Genomic DNA, 14,815 nt, shown 5'->3' on the forward strand with positions numbered 1-14,815 from the left:
TACTTTAATATTATTTGAAAATTAGTAAATCATTTATTTATCATACAAAAAATATACATCTCTGTAAGAGAGAGAGAATTGATATTGTTATGTGATAACATTTAATCTTATTAAACTTACTAATACAGTATTGATCAATATTAATATTTTAAAATTAGTAAATCATTTTTGTAACATAAAAATGTATTTAGTCATGAAAATAACATCAAAATACAGTGATTCTTTATCGTTGGAAAAACCTGCGAATAGGCTAATTCCCTGCAAATAATGGATAGATATGGTCCAGAAAGAAATCTGTTAGTCAGGAATCTGGAGAACATAAATATGGACCCCCCCCCCCCCCCCTGTATATACTAAAAAATCAACAGGCAGGTCACACTTAGCCAAAATTTAGATAGTATTTTCAAATAAGATTCACAATAACAACATCTATTATAACAAATAAGATTCACAATAAAAACATCCTATATAGCATTTCACAGCGGGAGACATACAAATTTTTCAAATATGCATAGTGGTTCGTGCAGTAAATTAGACCAAATTTTCTTACATGTAGCAGCACAGAAACCTTTAAAGAAAAGCTCTGTTGAGAGATGTAAAATGTTTTGATGGCATAGGAGCAGTAAATATACACTATGCCACATTAGTAGTGAAATTGCTTCAATTTTTGTAAAATATTGTAGGCTTAGTGTGACAATGAAATAGACAAATAGTACAGTTCATAATACAGTACTGAAATTTGAATACACAATTGAAAAACTTCATTCTTTAAAGCAGTAGGCAAAGACAAAGTATATTCTTGAAAATTTATTATTATTGCTATTTCAGTATTATTATTATTAGCATACATATGTATATAGAAATTATGTATAAAGGCCAGCTCCCCTTTCTCAACGGCCTCGTCTCCAAGACCGATGATGGCCTAAAAACCTCCGTGTATACAAAGCAAACAAACCTAGGGCTTTGTCTGAATGGCGACAGCGAATGCCCTGCGCGGTTCAAGAACACCACAGTCAGGGCCTACATTCGGAGGGCCCTTACTCACTGTTCTTCCTGGCAGGACACTCACAAAGAACTCGACTGAGTCACTCAGATGCTCGTTAATAACGGGTATCTGAATCAACTTGTTGATAAAGAAGTCCGAACAGCGCTGGATCAGTGGTACGGCGAGAGTGAGAGACCGCAGCCCCACCCCCATGAGAAGATCAAGCTGTATTACAAAGCAAGAATGCACGCACGTCACCGTGAGGACGAAGATGCTTTGAGAAAAAAAAATAATCAAAGAGAATGTGACCCCTACCGAAGCCGACAAAGAACTCGAACTTATAATTTATTACCAAAATCGACATACCCGGGACCTTATTATGAAGAACAACCCAACCCCACCAGCAAGAGACCTCTTGAAACAGTCGAATGTAGTCTACCAATTCTTATGCCCCGTCCGTGGATGTCCCGGCTCTTACGTTGTATGACTTCTATGAAACTGTCCAAGAGGATTTCCTGCAACGTATAAGAAGGAGCGATTAAAAACCATATCATGACAGCACACCAGGAAGCTATCTCCCGCGATGGTATCATCAAGAATATAAAGATAATAGGGAGGGCTCCTGACCTGCGACGCTTGTGACTCCTCGAGGCACTCCTCATACAGCAAGAGAAGCCCTCATTGAATACGACGCAGGAAGTTCTCTTCCTCCCCACCAACTTGAGGAGACCTATGTGTACAAATAATACAAGTAATACCAGACCGAGCGACACCCCCGATCTAAGAATACCAGATGAGACGAGCAGCCCAGCAGCCAATGACATCGCGAGCCGTCGTGACACAGCGCCCAGGGAAGCCTTGCCCCAGCCTCGACGGTCTGCTAGGTTGCAACTTCGCAACCTTCAATGACGAGAAGTGTCTTGAAAAAAACTTCCTTCAACCAATGGCGGGAGCGCATTGCGACACCGGCCAATGAAAACACAGCTAGCGGTTGAACCCCTGCTGACCTGCCGCTATATATTGAGTAGATCTTGACAGCACCAACAGTCTGCTCCGATCCACTGCCGTGATCATGCTCGGATGATACCGAGAGAAACGTTGGCCACTATATTAACTTATATTTTGACTTATTTGTTCATTTACTGTAACAAATAAATAAATTTGTAACAATTATCCCTGAAATTGACTGCTCCTTATGAGCAATATCGGCGCAATACTCGCCAGTTGTAATAGCAGAGAGAAAGCTATTATTAGAAAAATAGAGAAGACTATTTACAAGTTGAATGCAGCTGATGCAGCAATATCTTTCAATAAGACTTATTATTATTATTATTATTATTTTGGTAGAAGACCCTCTTTCAGGCAAATGCTCTTAAAAAGAATGGCAGAATTAAGTGAGTTGATTTTATATATTGTTTTTTCTATTTTCCCTACAATTCGCTTCTCAGGCTCAGCGATGTTTCTGAGTAACTGGCCAATATTCATATTTTGAATTTTCAAAAAATTATAAATGCTGAAGGTAATCTTTTATTTTTATTACAACAGGATCTCAGGTCCAGGTCAAGCAGGGGTCGTCGTCAGTGCCGGTATTGTTCCGTAGGCGTTGTTCAATTCCGGGCCAGGGTCGTCTTTAGTTTGAAGGTGGTATTGATGCTGGTATAGCTGGTGTCACGTGACGTTTCGACCTTCTTGTAGTTCATCTTCGGATGAGTCGGTTGAAGGACTGTAGCAAGAAAGTCTGCGGGCGCAGTATTTATAGCAGCTCGGACCTAGAGTTGGATTCTCATTGGTCAGGCTGGTCTTGGGCGAAGTTGTGGATCTCGCCTTGATTGTCTCGGGGATTCTGTCATGCGAGCGCCATGGTAGTGTACCTGGGGGTGAATGTCAGGAATTCTGTTTGTAGCAGGAGTCCTATCATCCTGTGGGGGCTCCAGCTTATCTGGCATTGTTGGGGGGTCGTTCACTGCTATCTGGGCGGTGGTCGGAAGGAGAAATATTTCCTGAGTGATGTTTAAGTATGGTTTCTAGAACCTTTCCTATATGGAGGGCTTCTAGGAAACACAGATTTTGGGGATCCGTTGTCTGGTATATTATTTCGATATTAGGGATAATATCATTTCTCTTTTTCGTTTGTTATGAGCAGTCCTGGCGTGGTTGAATATGGCTCCTTCTTGGGCGTGGCAGAGATTTGCTTGGAGAAACGCATGGAGGTATTAAAGGTCATACCGACGTATTTGCTGAGGCATCCGTTTGCTGAGGCATCCTCGGACTGGGCATGTGTAACTGTAGACCACACTCGTCTTCTTATTATTTTAAATTTGTTTAACAAGATCACTGAGTCAAATATTCAGGCTTGTAGAACTTTCATTAAATGGAATGTATGAGGAGCAAAATGCAGAAAGCAAATTAGCTGGGTGAGGCAAGACCATTGCAGAAAACATTTTGCATTTTCTAGTATCATGCAAGGTGCACTAAATTGTACTACTAACTAGAGACTCATTTCATCTGAGTTTTGAGTGGTTTAGTTGAAAAAGGGAAAATTATAAAGACTGATTCTAAACACTTTCTTTTTTCTCATTTCAGGAGCAAGTTTGGTTTCTGGATCAACTTTTGATACAACAATGGCAGACATTGAATATCAAGTGTCTCACACTCCTGGCCAAGGATCAGCTAAAGGGCTTCTATTTACTGTTGGATCCTCTGGTAATTTTATATTTCAGGTTTTAATTGTTTAAATAAATGGACAGGTTTATAGGGTATCTTTGTTGTGATTGCTTCTTTGCTACCTCTCATACTTTTGATTTCAGGAATGAGGTTTTAGCCTACCTTGTAGACAAAAATAATGGTATCCACATGGTAAGAAATTACTACCTCCCCTTCATTGGGGGTTGGGAACATGCTGGGAGTCTTAAGGCAGTACTTATTATAATTCATATCTAAAATCATTACTGTTCTAAGGTCTCTATCCAGATTTTTTCAATTTTCTTGAAACTGTGCTTCCTGTCTTCGCAGCAGAGATGAGTGATGAAGATGAATGCCTCCATGATGGTTTCATCTAATTACTTATATTTTTTATACAGTAAATTACTTTGTGAATTTTTTATGGTAAGTAAATATTACTTTTCTTTATCTTCTTAGTTGTTTTGGTGATTAGCTTTGTGTTTTTATGGATATAAGAAAAACATTTTTTACAGGGCAATCAGTCATTTTATCTGAGTACAGCACCATTATTTTTTACAAGAACTGCTCAGGTGACAAAAGAGTTGAGTAGTTAATAAGACTGTTAACTAGTGATGTTAAATTTAAGCACACACTTCATATAGAAATCAGACTTGGGAATCTCTAGAAAGTATAGACCTGTGTTTGCTGATGTTTGGGCCAGTTCACTTCCTTGAGAGGAATTAAATTCAAACACTCAGAAACTGTTCTTTTCCTTTATATATGTGGTGAAGTATATCTTGAGTTTGATTTTCAAAATAACTTATTTATTTATTGGGTTCTAAAGGCCTCAGCTAACTTATTTTTTGGAATCTAAACTTTTTGCCTAAGCTGAGCTCAGATTTACAGCAGAGAACATTCAAGTCAATTGGAGAGAGTATTTTGGCTCAGTATTCCTGATGACACCCATGTGACCCTTTCAGATTTTAAGAGTAGGCATTATGATGGATGAAGACATGCATTTCTTTTCTCTAATTATTAGGGTTTATCATTGTCCCTGCTTTTACTTTACTCTCCTTATGTAAATAGATATCAATATGTGATGAATACTTTGTACGGAAAGGTTGAATGCTGAGGAAAGTACTTATGTGTATTCACGATTTCCTTCAATGACATATTAATTTTTTATTGAATTGTACTTAATTAATATATGTATAGTGTATGCTAAACAATATGATATATCTGGTTTCTTTCTTGCTAGCTGGTCCTGTGTCCAGGTCTGCATGCATTCATGATGTCCTTAACCCTTGGACTGACATGCTCACATGAGTAGCAATAACAGGTTTTGGGTGGACAACAGAGTCACTCATAGTGAGAGTGACAATATTACGCACCATCAGTTTCAGAGAATCAGGCGTGAAAGAGGTGCCATTACTTCTGTTGCCCATAAATAAACTAACGGCAACTTTTAGACTGGCTATCAAGAAGCAGGCGGTTCATGAGCTTAGTCGTGATCTTGACTTCAAGGGAGGATGTATACTGATTTTCTCTCTCACATGACATCTTTTTTAAAAAAAAATTTTCATAAATATACCAAGGGGTTGCTATTGGTTTTAGTTCTTATCTTTTATGATAGTATGTCAGTTATAAATGTAATTTTGGAAAGAAAAGTGTAAAGAAATATTAGAAAAGACATAAATAAAAAGAATGTACTGCATTGCCGTTCTCAGTAAATTTACGTAAATATTTTACAACAAATATGATCCGAATTTGTTACTCATGTTATTTCTTATCTGTTTTGATGTATGAGCTGTAATCATAATTTTACAAAATGTAATAAAATTATTTAATAGAAAAAACATTATAACTTGGTAAGATTTATTTTTGTCTTGTAAAAGAGGATCCACAAGGTGTAAATAGTCTTTTTCAACTTCTCACGAAAGAAAGGGAAAATTTTTTATAATTCTTTTTCTTACACCATGTGCATTTGCATACCTTCCTCTTTCCATTGACATGTTTTTTTTAATTGGTCAACCTCATAAGTTTCCCTGGCCTGGGGTGCAGCATATTAATTTTTTATCATGTCCATTAAGGGTTAAGTGCATTAGTCATTCTATTGTGCATTTTGCAAGCTAGATGCTAAAGTTTTACTTTGAGCTATTTAGCTAACACAACTGTATATATAACAGTTTAAAGAGATCATTGAATTGAAGTAAGTGTGGGAAATATAGAAAGCTGTGAATCTGTGAGCCTACAAAGAATCTTAAATAGTTGGCAGTATACGAAGTCAATCATGCAGAAGTACAGACTTACCTTCCCCATATGGCATTTTGACATCTTGGCAGTAATTGCATCTTTTTCAGTCGTCAAAAAATATTAAAGTAAAGGTCCATAAAAATGAAAAATCACCCAAAAACTAAAAAGTGCAGTAATGTAAAAGTAATGTTGAAATATATATGAAATAATGTCATGCAATAATAATTTAAAAGCTTATTGGTTTTGAAAATATTGTCCTATTTATTGAACAGCTCAAATTATTGTCATTTATGTAGCATTCGATACCAGCAGGTCCAGCTCTCTTTCACAAGGCAGCATATTCTTCTGTTTCTGTTGGTGTTATTTGTAGTATCTTATCTTGTTTGCATTGAGTTTGTGATGTTAATACTTGTTTATTTGGATATAAAGTTCTTACTACTACTACTGGTGCTGCTGCTTTTAATCATGCTATATCATTTGAAACTAAGGTAGCTATGCACCTTCCTACAGAAAGGATGCAATGCACAAGTGATTAAGTAAGCACAACATATGTTCTACAAATCCTATGATTCCTGACAGACTGAGACATGAATTTAGTGTAATTTAATATTGCCTGTTTCAGTTTTAAGTAGAAAAACATTGACATAGAAAAACCCTATAATTTTTTATTGTGTAGTTGTTTGTTTCATCTTCAGTGAGTTACCCCTCCATGGTGTGCCAGTGCTCTCCATGGAGAGTAGATTAATGTCAAAAAAATATCTTGTAGCCTGGCTTTGTAGCCAGGTATTGCGTCATAATGGTAAACACTATGACATGTGATAGTGTAATAGATTCAAAGACAAGAGGGCATTTTCTCTCATCTTAGTAAGGCTGAACCCAGTTTTCCCATGTCAAAATCTGGGAAAAGTGACTATTGCGCATGTGCGTCGGCCATCTTGTTTATGACCCGGCCGGTTAAAAGAGCATAACCATTACCTCTTTAGTCAACTTAAAGTGAATATTGCAAGCCAGTGCTCTTAACTAAAGATTGCTTTGATTTTTATTTTTTTTTTATCTAGGATCATGAAATCATCTAAACTTGAAAGTTAAGTGCTTATTTTTAAGCTCCAGTTAAAAATTGTTAGTTTAAACTGTGGGACAGCTGTTTATTTTTTGTATGAAAGCTGACAACCAGCTTTTGTTTTGTGAGCACGGTTTGCTATTTTTGAAAAGTTTAAAATTTGAAGAATTTGTCATTCTCTCTAGAAGTTTTAGCTAAAGAAATTTTCCACAATTTATTATTAAATTAGATAATCCTTTCAGATACGATGTCTACAATACCCTAGATGGTAGCATACATGAGATGATAGCCTAACAGATTCAGTGAGAATAATTTAGAATGTATAGTAAACTTTGTTTGTAGCTTATAACCTAGGAATATATAGCTAAAAGGTGATTTATATAATGTGGATTAGGTAATAACCTAAACTAAGATAAGAGTATTTTAACACATATCCTTTTATGGTCCTAGGCAACAGCCTAGGTTTACACCAAAGACCATTTCACTGTACTGGTAGAACCCTTTATGATTAAAAATCAGGTTGTTTAATTGTATATCTATATATTATATATAATATATATATATATATATATATATATATATATATACACACACACACACACACGTATATGAATAACTTGATCACGAAGTATATAAAACGTGATGCTATGTATAAATAAAGGTTTTTTTGCCACAAAGGAAAAAATGAAAAAGCGAGATAGCCGAGTACTTTCGGTCCTATTCGGACCCTTTACTGAGGCAAACTGATTTTACAAAGAACACCATAGTCAAAAGAAGGCTTAATATACAAACTGACACTACCAGATTAGCCATAAGGGCGATTTTCACTCTACAGAGAGGAGGAGTCGCCATAGGCTAGCCACACCTTGAAGGATACCCGCAGTAAACAAGTGATTCTTCCAGAAAACAGTACATTTTGAAAACAACACAGGAGCATATACAATTTAATATCATGAATTTTTACACAAATTTTCCCAACAAAAATTATTATTAATGAAAAGAAGAAAGAAAATATAAATATATATACATATATCGAGCAAGAGAAAGAGGGAGAGAGAATATCGTCTTTTCATTAATAAAGGGATTTTGACGAAGGAAAAATCTATTTCTGGGCAACGACCTGTGTCGCCCTGTGAAATTGTTCCTTGGATACTATTTCTTAGGAATAAATATTGCTATTCATCCTAGAGAAAAAAGAAACAATATAATGCCAAGATAAATGGCTCACTCACCTCTAATAGAAGTGTCGGTATAGTAAGGAGCGAGTGGAATCACTACCAGAGGTCCCTTGCCATTTAGCTTCTTCCTTCGACAAAACCCCGAACTACGGAGGAGCCGTGCTACAGCTCCCGGTCTACTACTACCGTGAGCGCCTCCGACGCCTGAGACGTCATTCCTTCGATAGCGCGCTTTACCATCACACGTTAAAATTTTTGTGCTGTGTATTCGCTTATTCTGGATTTATCTTTTATTTCAAGATGTCTTCAGCTTCTGCTTCTAAGTTAAGCACTGTTTGGGGTTACTGATCTCATTTTATGATGATCTTCGTGTTTTTTATATATATTCGGAGCCTTATCGGCCGGTATGCCCCTCGACCGCATGGCGGTACGGGTTCTCTCTTTCGGTCTTCCATACCGTGAGGGATTTCCCTTCTCACAGTACTTTAGATATGGTTACTTCCACATAGTCTTTATATCTTTTATGCAGTTAGCTTATTAGTTAGGCCTCCACGGGGCACGCTCCGACCGCACGTTTCGGACCTTAGTCTAGCTACGCCTTACGTTGTTAGGACTTTTTATCAGTCATGGAGAGAGAATATCGTCTTTTCATTAATAATAATTTTTGTTGGGAAAATTTGTGTAAAAATTCATGATATTAAATTGTATATGCTCCCGTGTTGTTTTCAAAATGTATTGTTTTTTGGAAGAATCACTTGTTTACTGCGGGTATCCTTCAAGGCATGGCTAGCCTATGGCGACTCCTCCTCTCTGTAGAGTGAAAATCGCCCTTATGGCTAATCTGGTAGTGTCAGTTTGTATATTAAGCCTTCTTTTGACTATGGTGTTCTTTGTAAAATCAGTTTGCCTCAGTAAAGGGTCCGATTAGGACCGAAAGTACTCGGCTATCTCGCTTTTTCATTTTTTCCTTCGTGGCAAAAATCCTTTATTTATACATGTATATGTATGTATGTATTAAGTGTGTGTATGTGTATACATATATATACTGTATATATATATGTGTGTGTGTGTAACAGAGTACGTCTATTTTTATTATATTGTAAATTTCAGGGCATGTTTCTTATATGGATTAGTTTTAGTGCAAAAATTAGCTTTCTAACCATAATAGTTTTATGGTTATTACAAAATAAGCGATCATTTTTTCTTGCAAATTTTAGGCAACACTTAAATCAAGAGAAATCCCATTTCTATTCATTTGATTGTATTGTAAATTGCTGGGCATAATTTATACGTGACAAAAGTAGTTCTAATGCAAAAAATCAGCTCTCTAATTGGCATAGTTTCATAGTTATATATTACAAAATATGCAGTACTGTTTTTCTTTTGCCGTTTTCTGAAAACATACTTTTTTCAAAAATAAATGCTTCAATCTCCAAGATGACAACCAAATTCAATTCAAGTGGGGAAATTCAGTTTTGAGAGCAACTTTTTTTTGTGTAAAATTTTTTTAATACTTGAAAATAAACATTTTAATTGCAAAAAAAATTGTAATTTCCCAATTTGTATTTTTGTCTGTATGAGTTGAAGAATAAGTGGTAAAAATTTGAAGCAAATCCCTCCAGTCATAAGGTAGAATGAAGCACATACATTATAATGGGGCCTTCTGGAGTCAGCACCACCCTTAAATTGAGTTTCAACTTAGTGATTTTTTTTATTCAGTTATATTTAGTAGTGGTATTGTAGTTTTGTAATGAAGTTTTAATCCTTTCTTATTCTTTCCTTTTGTTTTTTTTTATTCAGTTATATTTAGTAGAGGTATTGTAGTTTTTTAATGAAGTTTTATCCTTTCTTATTCTTTCCTTTTGTGTCCCTCCGTCACCTATAGTTATTATGTTGTGTTTATTCCATGAAAATGTATGATTATAAAAATAATTCTATTTTTATCTGCTAAATGTATTTACTGACATTACATGTTCTGTAAGTGCTCCTGTTGCAGCATGAAAAATTGTGTATATATATATAGGTCAATTGTACACAGTTATTCTTTTTTCAGGGAAGAGGGATATGAGTCATTACAAAACGCCTGGTCTTGGAAGATCACGCTTACAACCACCAGCTGATAATGAAGTTCCTGGTAATAATCTACTTTTTATTTTTATTTTCCTGTATAGAAAACTGATACTTTTTTTAGTTCTCATGAGTTCACACCACTACTTTCTCTAGTGCTGTGGTTATATAGTTAATTTTAGTAAAGAGGATTAGGTCATAACTGGAAATAAAAGTTTGTTGATACTGCCGTGAACAGTGTTTTTGTTTGGCAATATGGTAAGTCAAAATCTCCCTTGCTGGGTAAGTTTTCATTATTCATATTCAAATATTCAGGTATAATTTGCATTGTTTCATGTAATTTTCATTCTTCTATCTGCAGCATGTTACCCCATTATAGAAAAAAATCTTTGTCCTCTTTTCATAATTAATGTGATTCTGTTGTGTCCTCTTGGTGTTTTGGTAAAATTTGGTAACAGTTATCATGTATCTTTATAGCATAACCCCTTAGGGGGGTAGCGCTGTTGGTGGACCTCATGCGGTGCACTGTAGGCATTACTTAAGGTTCTTTGCAGCGTGCCTTTGGCCCTTAGCTGGAACCACTTTCGTTCCTTTTACTGTACCTCCTTTCATATCATCTCTTTTCATCTTACTTTCCACCCTCTTCTAACACTTAATTCATAGTGCAACTGCAAGGTTTTACTCCTTTAACACCTTTCAACCCTCTTACTGACAATTTCCATTTCAGTGCTGAATGACCTCATAGGTCCCAGTGCTTGGCCTTTGGCCTAAATTCCATTTTCAATCAATCAATCTTTATAGCGTAACACTTTTATGTATATACTATTTACTTAAAATGTAGATTCATTATTATATCTGTTAAAACAATAACACTTAATTCAGAGTTCATCCACGAATATAAAATTTAATAATTTACGTATTTTTAGTACTAATAACAGCGGTACTGTAGTCATCAAACAGAGAGATATTGCAAGTGATTGTAGTTATATATTAAGAATTTTTTCCAGATCTACCACCATTCATGATTCAGCAGTTCATGCATTATCCTTTAATCAAGTTTGCTTGAAACAATTTGATATGACAGGCAGAAAGAATGAATTAAGCAAACTCCTATTGACTCCATTATTAATTGACAAATTTATGATTGAACTCAAAATGTAGGATTGTTCAGATACTGTACAATCCTTTCGGTCTTTATGTATGGAATAAATCTCAGCTGCACTGAAAAGCTAGTTAAAATTAGAGCAAGGTTTGCTGGCTAATCCTTCTTAACCAATGAGGAGAGAATGGAGGTGGAGCCTCACTTACCTTCCTTCCCGGGATGCTCAGTTATCTCTTTGATTTTATTATAGAGGATCATGGAAACATCCAAGTTGAAAGCTAAGTGCATAATTTGATGTTCCAGTGAAAAGTTTTTTAGTTTAGACTAAAACAATGATTTTGTTGTGCATGAAAAGCCGGAAATCGGCATTTTTCGCCAACACTTGTTGATGCCTAGTACCATTTGTGATTGTTAGGCTAGCTCGAGAATTTTGTTCTTCGCTCATTAGTTTCATTATGGAGATTCATTGAAACATATGTTGAAAGCTAAATGTACAATTTTAAGTTCCAGTTTAAAATTTTTTAGTTTAGACAGTAGAACTGGTTTTATTGTGTGTGAAAAGACAAACTTTTTTTTTTTTCTTTCTTTCTTTTTGTCATACGGCGCTAACAATTATAGGATCGTTAGCTCTGAGAATTTCATTCTTCGTTCATTGATTTCATTACAGTGAGGCCTCCATAATTGTGGGGGATGGGAACCACAACCACCTGCGTTAAGCAAATATCTGTGTTACCCACAAACCTCAAAAAACCCCTAGGCTGTAGTACCCTAACCCTTTAATGCCGATTGGACGTATTAAACATCGACGAAAATTGTCTGTCAGGTGCCGAATGGGCGTATGGTACGTTGACGAAAAAAAGTGTTTTAAAAAATTCGCGGAAAAATAGTTATAGGCCTACTAGGTGAAAACTTTTGAATCACGCGCCTTGGGGGATGCTGGGAGGTCACGGATCAAGCTGTTGTTTTGTTTACAAGCGTGACCCAGGTACGCATGCGCGAAATGCCGCCTCCTCGCATCAGCCAGCATCAGCAACGCGTCGTCCGAGAGCAATCTTTTGCCGCAATCGTGTTTTGCTGAAATTTTGCGAGAGTTTGAGTATTTGTGGTGGTACAAGATGTATGTAGAGATGTCTGAACGTCGTATGGAGCGCGAAAGGGGCGTTTTACCCCTCGGGAGGGATCGTGCAAGACGTATTTTGGACTTGGATGCTGGCGAGGAACCAAGTACCCAAGATGACCTCGCTCCTCAACGCTGTTCTGTGCGGCCTCGTGTGGACGAAAGTGTTCAAGGACCACAATGTGTGTCTCGTGTGCCTTTAGTAACCCCTAGGAAGCATCGGGGTGTCCTTATGGGTATTTGTAGGCATTTGGGAGGCCTCGAACCAAAGTACATTGACAATTACATATTAGAGCTCGATCGGCAGCATGTCGCAAGTCCTCATTTTGATGGCGGTTGGTCATCTAGTGACAAGGACATCACTCCCGATGTTAGTGATGAGGAATATTTGCCCCCAATGTCTGTTCGAGGGTCACATGCCGAAAGTGAGCTCGAATTTAGTGGTTTTAGTGCGTATAAGGGGGAATCTGAGGAGGAGGAGTTATCGGCGTCTAGTTTTGTCGCTGATGACGACACAGAAAGCGAGGGCCTAAGTGAGGGAGATGGGCCAGTGGGGGGGTTTCGAATGCGAAACCATGCCCGAGCACGTGCGCGCGCAGGGGCATGTAGAAGGTCGGAGCGTCGCGCCAGCCAAGGTGAAGGTTGGTCGTCCGAGCGCGACGAGGGGTTGGAGGACCCCACCCCACCTAACATGCACCCATTCATGGCAGCACCTGGGCTCACCGTACCTGTTCCTCTCACTGCTATGGGGTTCATTCAGCTGTTCCTTACACGGGAATTGCTGGAATACCTGGTAGCAGAGACGGCGGACTACGCTTGGTACTGCCATGACGAACTACAGACGACATTGTCGTATCGCTGGCGGGGCTGCAACCTCACCGACATTGTGCATTGTTTGGGGCTCCACATTTTTTTTGGTATGATGCCTGCTGCCGACATCAGGCAATATTGGAGGCGGAATTTTTTTTAAGTACGCCCAATGTGCCTGGCGTTATGCCCCGTGATAGTTTCCTGGCGTTGGACAGGTATTTCAATACCTTCAACCGAAGGGCCATACCCCGGAATAACCCCATCACCTCATCTTAGTCCGCCTAGTGTTGGAGCACAATTGTGAATGGTGCAAAATTCTCGTGGTTCCTGGCAACAACCTTTCTTTGGATGAGGGGATGATGCCTTACAAAGGATGTCTTAGCATTAGTATAACCTGAAGAAGCCAAAGAAATATGGAGTGAAACTTTTTTTATTACGGAGTCCAACACTGGATATGTTGTGGACTTCTCGGTGTATTCCGGGGTCTTCTCCACACTGCATGACACTGTGTTCAGTCTTGTGGATCGTTTCCGTAACCAAGGATACCACCTATTTATAGATAATTATTATAACTTGGTATCCGTGGCCCAGGAACTGTATGAAGCAGGTGTACACGTCAGTGGTACCCTTCGGTTGGTGCGTGGGGCCCCGAATGTCCTCAAGAGGTTTGCTAGCCAGCCTCAATATCTGGCAAGAGGAGAGACAGAGTGGCGGCGGAAAGGAGCTGTCTTCGTCATCTGTTGGAAGGGGGTCCGACTTGTCCCCATGATTACGACGAGTCATGAACCCATCCAAGAAGAGATCGTCCAGCGGAAGAAGTCACGTCGGCAGGGCTGAGTTATGTATGAGGCGTTTCGTGTCGAGCAGCCTACCGTCATTGGGCACTACAATAGGCACATGGGAGGAGTTGATCTCTTTGATCAACTCATCCAGTATTATCCCTTCACCAGGAGAACCAGGAGGTGGACACAGAAGCTCCTCAAATACATTCTTCAGTTGGCCCTCCAGAATGCCTACATCCTCTACTGTGGGTACTACAATCCAGACCTCCGGAGGTTGTCCCACATCCAGTTTCTCGAGGTAGCAGGGAATGCCCTCATCAACTTTAATCCCGATGAGTGGCCTTCCATCACTGCCCCCCTGCCCCGAGCTGCAGATCTGCCCCTAAAGGAATGGGCAGATGTTTGGAGGGCCAACTTCGGTCGTCCTGCTGTTGCCGCCGCCGCTGCTGCTGCTGCCGCCACCCCTGCGGCCGACGCCCCTACTGCCGTCGCCCCTGCTGCGCCTGCCGCTGTGCTAAGCTTGCCGCCACCCCTGCGGCTGACGCCCCTACTGCCGCCGCCCCTGCTGCTGCCCCCGATCAGATTACAACATCTCATCGGATAGCGGACCCTGTGTGTCAGCTGCAGCTAGGGGATCACACACTGGACCTCACACAAGGGCTCAGACAGAAACGGTGCTGGGTGTGCCATATGAATGGCAGAAGGAGAGACACCCGGTTCTTCTGTCGCACCTGCAATATAGCTCTTTGCAGGTTCGGGGAGTGTGCCCGCAAATACCACAATGCGGTCGTATATTGGAG

At 38.8% G+C, this 14,815-nt stretch overlaps 1 protein-coding gene across 1 annotated transcript in view; it reads left to right on the forward strand.

Moving 5' to 3' along the window:
• The window catches only part of LOC135222815 (DNA-dependent protein kinase catalytic subunit-like), a 763,170-nt gene that overhangs the window by 607,644 nt on the left and 140,711 nt on the right, over positions 1 to 14,815 (forward strand). The window contains exons 43-44 of the mRNA XM_064261121.1: positions 3,569 to 3,688; positions 10,191 to 10,271. Of these exons, the coding sequence (XP_064117191.1) occupies positions 3,569 to 3,688; positions 10,191 to 10,271 (201 nt within the window). The remainder of the gene's footprint in view (positions 1 to 3,568; positions 3,689 to 10,190; positions 10,272 to 14,815) is intronic.

The sequence above is a fragment of the Macrobrachium nipponense genome, chromosome 8 (assembly GCF_015104395.2).
Source record: "Macrobrachium nipponense isolate FS-2020 chromosome 8, ASM1510439v2, whole genome shotgun sequence".
NCBI classification, from domain to species: Eukaryota; Metazoa; Arthropoda; class Malacostraca; order Decapoda; family Palaemonidae; genus Macrobrachium; species Macrobrachium nipponense.